The 12,128-nt window shown below is 37.4% G+C and overlaps 2 protein-coding genes across 2 annotated transcripts in view; both read right to left on the bottom strand.

The window, feature by feature from the left end:
• Positions 1-12,128, bottom strand: part of LOC130183283 (H-2 class I histocompatibility antigen, L-D alpha chain-like) — a 32,811-nt gene that overhangs the window by 19,270 nt on the left and 1,413 nt on the right. The window lies entirely within an intron of this gene.
• LOC130183285 (H-2 class I histocompatibility antigen, L-D alpha chain-like) lies at positions 1,880-10,819 on the bottom strand. The gene is made up of 7 exons (XM_056398572.1): positions 10,691-10,819; positions 8,451-8,723; positions 7,856-8,146; positions 6,554-6,838; positions 5,736-5,864; positions 3,375-3,494; positions 1,880-3,132 (listed from the first exon to the last, which is right to left on the bottom strand). Exons 2-7 carry the CDS (start codon positions 8,644-8,646, stop codon positions 3,116-3,118), a joined length of 1,038 nt encoding a protein of 345 aa, XP_056254547.1. The 5' UTR covers positions 8,647-8,723; positions 10,691-10,819; the 3' UTR covers positions 1,880-3,115.

Genomic DNA, 12,128 nt, shown 5'->3' on the forward strand with positions numbered 1-12,128 from the left:
TGTCTCATGCTTCTGTTTTCTCATGAACTTAGCGTGTACTGCATCAACACTTGTGGAAGAGTGTTGAGGGAATGCTAGTGTCTTATTATGCTCTTCTGTCACTTCATGAATCTGACATATGGAAAAGGCCTTAGCTAATGTCAAATCATTGTCACGCAATAACACTTTTCTCAGATTGTCATTATTGATACCACAGACCAGTCTGTCTCTAATAAGTTCCTCATAGAGATCTCCAAAGTTGCAGCTCTTTGCTTTAATCCTCAAATCACTGACATAAGATTCAATTTTCTCACCAACTCCTTGGTTACGTGTGTTTTCATGGTGATGTTAGTTTGGGGGTTGCGCATCTCTCGAAACTTTTTCTTGAGGCACTTTGGATTCAGCGGGTGCTAGGATGTTTCCATCCACGCCGGGCTCTCTCACTTCTCCCGCGTATACAAAAGACCGCTCACGTTCAATGGCCTCCGGTCCTGCCAAATTGAGGAGGATGTACGCTTGTGTGCGGGCCGGCTTGTCAGAGTGTGCCGCCGCAATGAATATATCATATTCTTGTTCAAAGATTCGCCAGTTCTCGGCAATGTTACCGTCAAAGACGAGTGGGTCCGGCCTCCGGAATCCGTCCGCCATGTCTTTTATTTAGTCGCGTTGTCTAGCTGGCTGAAGTTGTCCTCGCTTGAAAAAAAACATAACGTCTCTTGTCCGTAAAAATCCGGGGAAAAAAACTTCTGACACCATGTGGGAAGATATGCTTAGAAATATGACTAGAAGTGCAGCTTCAAACTTGGTTTAATAACCACAGTGCAGAGGAGACCGTACAAACATACATCCGTGTGTGTTAACTTGAATGCGCAGTCACGTACATGCACAGGATACCAGATTACATCCCTGAAACTACGGCATCCGTAACAGCTCAATATTGTTGTGAACAACGACTGATCTACAGAAGTGATGTAAATCCAACACATTCAGCAAAGACATTAAAAATGAACCTCTCCTAGTGTCTTACTTGTATCTCCAGTGCTACACTTTCAAGAGCAAAGTTGCTCTTAGAAACCTTCAATCCTCTTGGAAGTTTCTCGTTTCTCCACACAGGCTCTCTGGAGCTCAGCCAGAGTAAGAATCAGGTGGTCACCTGTGTAATCAAGACATTTTGTAACTTAGTATATACAGGAAAGCATAGGTCTAGAAAGAGTCCTGGTTGTTCCATGCTTCCTCAACTTAGGAATTATAGAGGCAACTGTGCTCTTGTAAACCTTCAATGCAGCAGAAATGTTTTTGTAGCCTTCCCCAGATCTGTGCCTATATTTTCAATATCATTCTCTATTTTTAACCCTGATCAAAACTAGCTTTCCTACATCATCCTAACAATATGAAGTCACATGATCAAGTCATGACTAGAATGTTCCATGTTCATGAGCGGTTCTTCATAGATCAGTGTCCCATGTATCTTAAACTCCACACAGACGTGTTTATTTAGTGGTTAGTGTACAGTGACTGTTCAAGTGCAGGGAACTGATGGACAACCAGACAAAAGACAGGCCTTGGGGAACAAACTGAAACCAAGATTTTGATCTTCTGCAGATTTACATGCTCTGATATGAGCTCTGGTACAGACTGTGCGATGAAAGGTGACAGAATCTTCTTCAGACTGGACAGGAGACAGACACAATCAAGTTTTGTTTAGGAAAAGCTGCCAAGGAACTAAGGTTGGCTTCAGAGTTAAAGTTACCACAGTAACTGACTCAGAGTTAAAGTGATCTTCATGGAACTGATTCCAGGACATCAGAATGCAGGGGAGTCTGTTACCTGCTGTTACCTTCTTATTCACAAAAATGGTGCAACTTTACTACAATAGTTTTAATTAAATACACAGCTTCAATTTGACTTTTTCCAAATTACTTATTTATTTAATGTAGGTAGACATGCAATCAGACACACTGTACAAACAGAATAGAAAAACAAACAGGAGACAAATTGCTTAAGCTGTGTTCATGTCCTACCATTGTCATTTTAATATAGACAGTACAAAAATTTGCATTAATTTAATGTCATTCCATAATTGTTGCTGATTCACATTAGTTTGTTAATGAATTTAACAAATTGAAACGTTTTAGACAGAAACTACAAACATTTAATATTTGTCATTAGTCTAACCATTGAACAAATACATGTTAACAGATTTTAGGATTCACTGATTTCTTAGACCAACAAATTGATTATTGTTTTTCTAAAGATATTTAAAAACAAAAGTGCAATTTTTAGCAGAAGAAATTGTGAGAAAAAATGAAGAGTAAAAAAAATACAATAAAAAATAAGATAAAACTTCTACAATTGATAAAGCACTCAAAAGCCCAAAACAGAAAATAATAAATTTGCGTCTGCTTATCACTAAATTAAGACAAAAAATTTTTTTAAATGCATAATCCTTAAAAATCACATATCATATCCGTTTTGTTTTTTGTATTATATGCAATCTTTATTAAGGCCTCACCAAAACACTGAACACTTTAACATGTTTTCCTGTTGTGTTAACATGTTTTTCATTTCTATCCCCTGCCCAGTAGTAATACTAATAATAATAATACATTTTATTTAAAGGCGCCTTTCTTGGCTCTCAAGGACACCGTACAGAGTTACACAAATTGAGATTAAAAACTCATTAAGAAGAAGCAACAATAAAAATGAAATATAAAAATAAAAACAATACAAAAGTGACAGAGCAATTGGCTTCAGACGGAAAAGGTAGTTTTTAACAGATGTGTTTTGAGTTGTGATTTGAAATGGGGGAATGAATCGATTTTTCTGAGTTGGGGTGGTAGTAGATTCCAGAGACAGGGAGCAGAGGGGCTGAATGCTCTACTCCCCATGGTGGTGAGACGGGCGGAGGGGACAGACAGGTGTGTGGAGGAAGAGGATCTGAGGGAACGGGAGGGAGTTCTCAGTAACTTCTTGTTTTGTAACTTGAGTGAGTCAGTCCTTCACCAGTTCCAGCAGTTCCCCCGAGCTGCCACTTGAGCTGCCGAACTGTGAACCTGCTCACTGCAGCTTTTAGTTACTCAACAAAGATACTTACAAGCCTGAACAGAGTCACCAGAGACACCAGAGTCACCGCTGTTTAGACACTCTCCGATGCTGTGCAGAACAGAAAAGGCATTTAGGTATGAATGAACAGACTGTATGTAAGTGCAGCACATGCAGCAATAAATGTAAAAATGTTTCAGACCTCATGCTGGGTGAGACTTTGGTCACATTTAGGCACTTCATTCATTTAGATGTAATTATTGTGAACTCGCTTCATATTAATAAGGTGAGAATCAACAATGATACCTTATTATCTTAATACAGTATTTAATTATGTAGCACTGCACGATTACCTTTCTTCACTGGATTGATAAGTGAATCTTTCTCTTGAAGGTCGACACTGGCTGCTGAGCTGTTATTGCCTCCAGAGGTGGTACTGGATGCAGAGGTGTTGTCATCTCCATTGGTCTTAGCTACACAAACACATACACAGAGAAAAAAATTGATGACTGCGATCAGCATTTTTGAAGCAATTTTTACATTACTACATTTACATTACTTTTTCTCTTAGATGATCTTAGAACTTGAATCGGGACTGTCAACTTCACACAAGAGAAACATGTAAATCACTAACTGTGCCTGACTCCAAGTCAATGGTTCCAAAACCTTTTTAAACCAGTTGGGCTTAATTCATTTCGGCTGATCTGAAAGCTGTCAATCAAACTCTGGTGCAGACCAAACAACCAGACTGAATCTGCCTGGATCTCCAATCAGACTCAGATACACTTAGAGCTGTGGTGTGGTTTTTTACAGGTTGGTGATGTATGTTATGTTCTGTGTAACGTATTTCTGTGCTGGCCTTTTGTTCACTGTTTCAGGAAGCTTCAGAATGATGATTTATGTTCAATTTATTTACAAATTTTGAATTTGATTTATCCAAATTCTCGGGTTTCCTTATTTATTTTGCCTCAGAGTCAGGGTTACAAAATATAAATATCCTTAGTGTAAAACCTTTTCAACTTAAAAAAATGAAGTTTCTAATTTTGAAAGATTGCAAAGCAGAGAAATAAAGCACTTAACTACAACCTGTGGTGGACCAAGTGTGAATAAAAACAAAGTCAACACAAACACTTAAAAAAAATGGATAAACTCAATGTGTTGCAAAACTTATCTATGTGGAACTCCATGTAAAGAGATTACACCTGGGGCAAGACCAACTTAAAAGACATGTCTGGTAGTATTTTCTGTTTTTCTTATTTTCAACAAGTGCGAAAAACAAATTCAAACCAATACTGAGTGTGTATTGTATTGTGTATCCAAAGCCGGATATATCTTATTCCTCTGAGCTCCATTGGACATTCAGAAATGTCCACTTTGTTGAACTTAATTCTGTAGCTTATGTTAAATTTCTTCTGCCTTTTCAAAAGAAGTTCATCAAGTTAACAGTGTGAAAAGCACAAGTTGCAGCGGTTACATTTCATCAATAATATTAATGAACATATATATATATATATATATATATATATATATATATATATACACACATATACATATAAACACACACTGCACTTTATTTTGACTCAGTCCCACACACACCGCCCTGCTCCCCAAATACTAGAGCATCAAATATGGATCAATATGCTGCTGAAAATAGTCCCAAACAGATGCACTATTTCTTCCTGTTTGAGTGATATTTACTCCAAACTACAGATGGTGTCTGGTGTATGTCTTGCCAGCACCTCCTGTAAACAAACACTACATTAACACACTAATCAACAACTGCATTTATTTCAATTCAAAATATACACATCCATTTTGTTAAATTAGGAAATTCTGGGTTCCACTGTGTCTATTTAAAAATACATAATGCAAACTAATGTTTCATTGGCTCTTTTGCTTAAAAGAGGAAGCAGTCTGATGTACTCCATGAGCAAAAGAAAATCCTTAGTAAAATGATATGTTATCTCTTTGTGTTCTTTGGTGGCATTTCAGGGGAAATGTACTACAGGTGGTAGAAGTTAATGTATGTATCTGAGAAGGAGAGAACAACAGAAAAATACAGCTAACTGTGACGTAGAAACTAATCACTCGGACGCTCCCAGTACAAACTTATGTTCATGTAAGAGACTGTAAGCTAAGTGAACCTTCAGCTCAGTGAATGAAAGGTAAGAAACGCCGTTCCCACTTAATGATTCATAGGAGTGTGATTCAATGTGACCTCTGACGTCCATAATAAAATAAAAGCAGACCTTTGCACCTTATAACCAACGACACATTTTCCTGCTTATGACACAGATGACTAAAATGTACAACAAGCTTCTCTTGGTGTGAACACTTTGAATGTACTGTACTCTACACTATCATAGTGTCATTCTGAATATGTTTGATTGTTAACATTGCTATGAGAAGCGCTGACCTCAGTATTCCATCAGTTCAACAGAGATGGAAAAAGAGAATTACTTTGTCATTAGTGTTGACAATGAGTCAACACTGTATTGTAATTTATTGAGAGGTCTTTGTAACCTCACTGATAACACCCCACATTAAGTGACATGGACAAAATGAAACTCCTGTGATTTCTGTCTTGACTTCAGTGAAAATTGAACATTATAATCTTTAAAAACATATTTTTTTTTATAGTTGTTTTATTAAACTGCATTAGTATTGGTTGGGTGTACCTAATATATTTACCGCTGAGTGTATATTGGACCTACCAAATTTGCCTTTTTTGTACAACACAACCAGCACTGCTGCAACCACAAGAAGCAAGATGACCACAGCCACAGCCACAGCCACACCAATGGTAGTACCGTCAACTCCAGGCTCTGAAGGAATAATGTGATCTAAAACACAGAAAACATTCACATTAGTTTTATATTCAGTATTCTTCATTCAACATTATTTCTAATTGTTAGGTTCAATTTACCATGGTGCCAATGTATGCTACGGCTCTGCCGATGTTCAGTGACAGTAATGCTAATATTTAATTATATAAATTATGTAAATAATGTTTCTTCTCAGTAAGTACACACTTTGTCTCATATAACTGCTGACTGTGATATGAAAAATTATTAATCCAACCACATCTTCAACAAAGGCAAACATGTTAAACATAGTAATCTCCAGGGGAAGATTTAAGTTACTGCAGGTTGTATAGGTTTCCCCATCTTTTTTTGTTATATTTAACCTTAACGTTGCTATGTCGACATGCTCTCTGAAGTTGAGTCACTGTCACTTATAGAAATTATGGCTAAATTTAACAGAAATTCCCAAGTGAAAGTAAACCTGGATTATCCTTCAGGGCTAACTAGTCTTGGGGCTTCTTTGTGGCTCAAGACATATTCAACCTTTATTGGCGAGGTCATTTCTATCATTCAAATTTTGACGTGTGGATTGTGATCAGAAAATGGATATAATGCAGCACTGCACTGGGCAAACAGCACTGAACGCACAAGTCTGATTTAAAAGAAAGAAAGAAAAAAAAAAACCTGACAAACAACAACAAAAAAATCACTAAGAAAAATATTCTTACCCCATCCACTCTCAACGTGTACACCAGATGCTTTATGAATGACTTCACAGGTGTATGTAGACTTGTCAGTTTTTAGAATCTCCACACTGTCTCTCCTCTGGTAAGTGTTGTCTTGATTTGGTCGAACGCCCGAGGTTGTTAATCCATCATCTCCATAGAGAACACGGCCGTTCCTTTTGATCCGCAGGATCATGTCTTTTGGGTAGAAACCTGTGGCCAGGCATGTCAAAATGATGTTCGTCTTAACCTTTGAGTTCTTTGCAAACAGGTGGACTTCAGGTGGAGCTGGAAAGAGAAAGCATACCGTGAGTTTCTGTTCAATATCACCACACGATAACTGTGCCATTGATGTCCTCATAATAAACTGAATGACTCATTATAAATATAATCAATAGCTGTAACTACTACTACAAAATGAAATTGGCACAATACACAATTTTAATTATAACACAAATATGACAAAAAAAGTCAAACACCACTGCTGTGACATATTTTATAATTTCAGATTTCTTCCGAACCAATTTTAAGGATCATGGTTGTTACTGAATACGGTGTTCCCTAGGGTTGGATTATGATTATGGTTCTGTATTGGATTTGGTTTGCTGAGGGCTAAACCTAAATGGATTCATTAAGGTACTGAAATGTTTTGGATTTGATAAAATACCATTTAACCCTAATCCAACAACCGTGTGTTGATGGAAAAATGTTTCCACATAGGGAGCTAATAACTTCCCCTCACAAATAATACAAGCCAGGAAATGGCCATAAGTAAACACCCCTTTGGAAAGTGTAAGTAATTATTAATAATTAACCGCCATGTTCAACATAAACACAAGGAGACTGGACAAGCTGGTCAAAAAAGCTGGGTCTGTGCTTGCCAGGAGTCTGGACTCACTCAGGACTGTTATGGAGAGAGAGACGCATGCAATGTAAGATGGAGGCCATCTTGGACAATATCAACCATCCTCTCCACAACATTCTGGCAGGACAGAGAAGCAGCTACAGCAGCAAATGTCTCATCTCACTGCGCTGCAGAACAGAGAGGTTCAGGAGATCCTGTGTTCCCACTGCCATCAGTCTACATAACACCTCAGCCACAGGAAGTGGACTAATTTAATTATTATCTGTCAAATAAAGTATCTATCTATCTATCTATCTATCTATCTATCTATCTATCTATCTATCTATCTATCTATCTATCTATCTATCTAGTAATTTTTGACCAGTTAATCCCTCTATTATTAATTTATACTTCTAGTCTAATAAATTGTTATAGTAATGAAATACAGAAATCTTTCTTACAGGCCGCTGTTAGCTGTTCTTGTCCATACTTCATGAACTTGGTCAACCAATCCATACACTCGTTCTCCAGGTAGCCTTTGGTGTACTCTTTTAGGACATCAACACCATCCCACTTCCTCTTGGTGAGGACTGCCTCAGGAGACGGGGCGACCCACACTGAGTTGGTGTCATCGAAGGCCAGGAAGTTGTCTCCATCGTAGCTGTACATGTCCATACCACGAATGAACTTTAACTTGCCATCTTCCTGCAGGTCTCCCTCACAGCCGTGCATCCACTGAAGGACATGGACGTCTGCAGAGCAGGACAGTGAGACAAATGAACAACAAAGAAACGGATAAAATCGCCAGACAAGATGAAGAAGAGGTCAAATTTAAATATTTGTGATTAAACATTGAGAGAAGTCACAATGCATTTGTCACAAGAATAAAACACAGGACACATTAAGAAATCTCATAAAAAAACAATATTGGTTTCAATAAAGCTCAGCTGGATTTTTAGCAAGTGTATTTATGTATCATATATTATATTTGGTCCTAATTATTCATCGAAATTAATCGACAGACCAGCCTGGCCCCTCACATTTCACAGACCCTACCTGTATTATTCTGTCTCATTCGCTCCATCAGGATGCCAATGTTGACATTGAACCACTGCTGCTTGCTCTGGCGGGACTGTGTGCCTTTCTCCCAGTAATCACTGGGAAGCTTCTCTTCCATCCACTTCTGCTTGGGAACTTTCTTCTGGTTATCACTGTCATAGTAGTCAATCATCCTGCTGTCCATCAGACCCATGGCTGTGAAGTCATGGATACCGGGGAGTCCGACAGGTTTGGAGAGGGCCGTGTAGATGTAAGTGAGGGAATGAATCTCTGGAAATCACACAGGAAGGAAAGACAGACAGATATTTATTACACAAGGCAGATAAGCACCAATAGATTTGATTAGCATGTTTTGGATGGGTCCTTATTTACCTATTTACTAGGCAAGAACCCTTGAAAGCACATCCAAATATTTACATTCAGCCCAAATTAAAACACTTGGACACCTGCCTTTGGGATTTCAGTCAATGAACAACCACCAAACTATAAGTGAAAAATACCCAAGCATGTATCACACCAAAGTGAAGGATTTTATTGAACTAAATGTTGTCAGACCTGATGACATTTAGGGAACTTACAGAAAATAAAGCTTGCACTAATTGGCTATGTCTCCATTTATTATTCCACTCTGGGCCCAGACAGTCATCCTCACAGTACTTGAAGGGGAATTTTTTTATGAATTTTTATTTATTTATTTTTAATTAAATTCCTGTTTAATTTTCCCTTTAGTTTCATTCTAAGTAATTGCAGTATTTACATCATTATGTTTTAAAATGGATTTTTTTTTTTGTCATTGTATTTGTCCTTTGTTAATAGTAACTGATGGCAGTGTAACGTAAAGGTGGAAGGACAGAATACTGTTTCCACTTCCTCTATCTGTTGTTTCAGATTCAAAGCCAACTGCAGAGTTGTGTAATTGTGACTTCATGACATTACAGTGGCTGCAATAATTTTTCAGTGGCAGACCGCTGATGCAAAATGCACGTAGCAGGAACACCAGGTCCTTTTCCTCTCAGACTTGTGTAAGACTGTCACTAAAAACAATGCTGCTGTTACACTGAATTTGCTGAGAGCCCATTAGAAAGCTATTTTATTTTGAAATAAAGAAATGGCAAAAATAAAAAGTTTGAGCCATATTCTTTATTTAAGTAAAAAATAAATGATGATGGCCGATATAGCATTATTATATTTTATTAACTCGCAAATATTTACATCAGTATCACCCTAAAGCTCCAGTCAGACAGAAAACAAAGAACTGGAAAATCAAACTCAGGGAAGAAATTTGTTACAGTCCAACGTTGTTTAGGACTGACTTGCCAGATCAGAGATATCTGTCCGCCTCAGCAACACCAGTCAAAGGGCGGTGTTCGTAAATCAAGCCAAAGACCTTAAAGAGCAATAAACACCCATACTTACAACAATGTGACAGCATCATGTTTACCTGCTGATTTTGAACACTCAGAATATGACTTCATAACTTAACATTAGTTTCAAATGGTAATCAATAAGCAGCAATAATTTGAAGAACATAATTTTTACACTACTGTTGACAATACCTAAAATAAAAAAAATGTTAAACTTATACTTTCATGTATTTTCTCCACTTTACTTGTATGCTAGATGTTATTTACACTTGAAACTATTTGCCAATTAACCAATCAGTTGATTGCTACTATTTTGATATTCAGCCAATTATTCGAGTAAATCTTCAAGCACAAATACCAAACAATCCCTGTTACTCCATTGTGGTTAACTTCTGCCTTTCTTAGTTTTATATGATGGTAAATTAAATATCTTACAGGTTTTGAACAGCTGGTTTGACAAAGTAAACAATTTTTAGCCATCTTCTTGAGCTTCAGGAAAATTATATTAGTCACCACACTGACAAGCCCTGATATATTATTGTTTTAGCTTTTAAGTATTTGGAGCGCCAAAATAAGCTAAGTCATACAGTGGTGAACAGCCTTTGGGTTCACATGCAGCGTTAACGACATGTTGGTCTGACAATTATTTAACATTTGGATTAAGTCGATTAATTTCCTCTTTCCCGTCTGTTTTATGTAGCAGGCCTATATAATAAATATACATTACTAAGCCAGACAACAACTAACCGTCTATATTCATAGATTAAACTCAAATAACCAACAGAAGTACGAGTTTTTTTTAAAGACGTCACAACTGTCTCTGGTTTACTTTCACTTTTAAACTGAAGCACATTAATGTGTCCAAAAATTTACCGTCAATCCTGTCCCCAAAAGGACAAAGATCGCAGTGAGTAACATTTTGAACCAAATGCAGTCTCTCCTCTCGTTTATAAAACTCGTTTTAAGCGTTTTATCCGCCGCTTGCTCTGGGTTTTTACTCTGCGTCTGCCCGGGATAAACGACGGTGTATTTCCTGCTTCTGTCACCTGCCTGACTGTTTGACGGTGCGTTCAAGGCTGCTCGTAAAGTAAAGTGACACATTCCACTCAACCAATTTTTCAACAACTTTTTTTTGTTACATGGGATCATTTCATTCACATAACTGACTACAGTTGAAACGATTAGTCAATTAATTGATTGACGGAAAAATAACTGACAATTATTTTGATAGCTGGTTAATCATTTTAGTCCTTTAGCAAAAACATCCAAACATTTAGTGGTTTCAGCTTCTCAAATGTGAATATTTTCTGCTTTTCGATAACATATATGATTGTAAACTGAATATCTTCAGGTTCTGGACTTTTGATCAGATAAAATAATCGATTTTAAGACCAGAACTTGGACTCACATAAATTGTGAATGGCAGTTTTTCAATATGTTATGGACTCACCTATTTGAAAAATAACCAACAGATTAATCAATGATCAAAATCCTTATTTGCAGCCCCATAACTGACACACCAAATAAAATGAAACATACATAAATTCCTTTGCAATTTTCTACCCTGTACTACTTTTAGACTAGTAATTTAAAACATTAGTGGTAAAGTAATCCACCTCACCAGTACCATTAACCACCTCCACTAAGAACACAAAATAATTAAAGCTGCAACTATTAGTCAATTAATAGATTAGTTTATCATCAGAAAATGCATCACCGGCTACGGTTAAGGTAATTCTCTACTAACTACATTGATCATGAGATGATATGTGTATGGATTTGGGATGCTGACCACCTCTGCACACTAAGTACATTTTATCAGACTCACCAACATACCCTTTTCACAGCAGACATGTCATAACAGGTGTTACAAATAATCTTACTAAAAACTGCAACCTATTTAGGTGTCCCAGTCCTGGGGGCCCGGTAATGTGCCTGCTGACTTAGCAGTATGTTTACTGGGACACCTTCTTGTATGACAAGTCAACATGTATGATAGCTTTCATGTGAGAACAATACCAGACGCATATCAAACTATATTGTCTCTGACTTCATTTGAGTGAAGCTCTCAGCACACAAGTGACCACTGTGCACATGAAAGCTTCACAGTGACGAGGACCTGTGAACACACCACTGCCATTTCCTGGTTATCAGTTCTGCCTGTGGTTTGTTGTTTTGAAGTGATCGTGTTCCTTATCAGGTTGCTACTAACCTCGACCTATGTCAGGAAGTGAAGCAACAGGTCTGCAATAGTCTGTAATACATGACAGACTGACTGTTTTCACTGCACTGAAAAATGTGCAATAAAGAC

This window comes from Seriola aureovittata, chromosome 16 (assembly GCF_021018895.1).
Source record: "Seriola aureovittata isolate HTS-2021-v1 ecotype China chromosome 16, ASM2101889v1, whole genome shotgun sequence".
In the NCBI taxonomy this organism is placed as follows: domain Eukaryota; kingdom Metazoa; phylum Chordata; class Actinopteri; order Carangiformes; family Carangidae; genus Seriola; species Seriola aureovittata.

What these genes read in the sequence shown, in the direction of transcription:
- LOC130183285 (XM_056398572.1), bottom strand. Translation starts at nt 8,646, where the DNA reads ATGGGTCTGATGGACAGCAGGATGATTGACTACTATGACAGTGATAAC. An exon ending in AGAACAGCTAACAGCGGCCT is followed by an intron (nt 6,839 to 7,855) that starts GTAAGAAAGATT and finishes TTCTCTTTCCAG; the next exon opens with CTCCACCTGAAGTCCACCTG. An exon ending in ACACGTTGAGAGTGGATGGG is followed by an intron (nt 5,865 to 6,553) that starts GTAAGAATATTT and finishes TCTGTGTTTTAG; the next exon opens with ATCACATTATTCCTTCAGAG.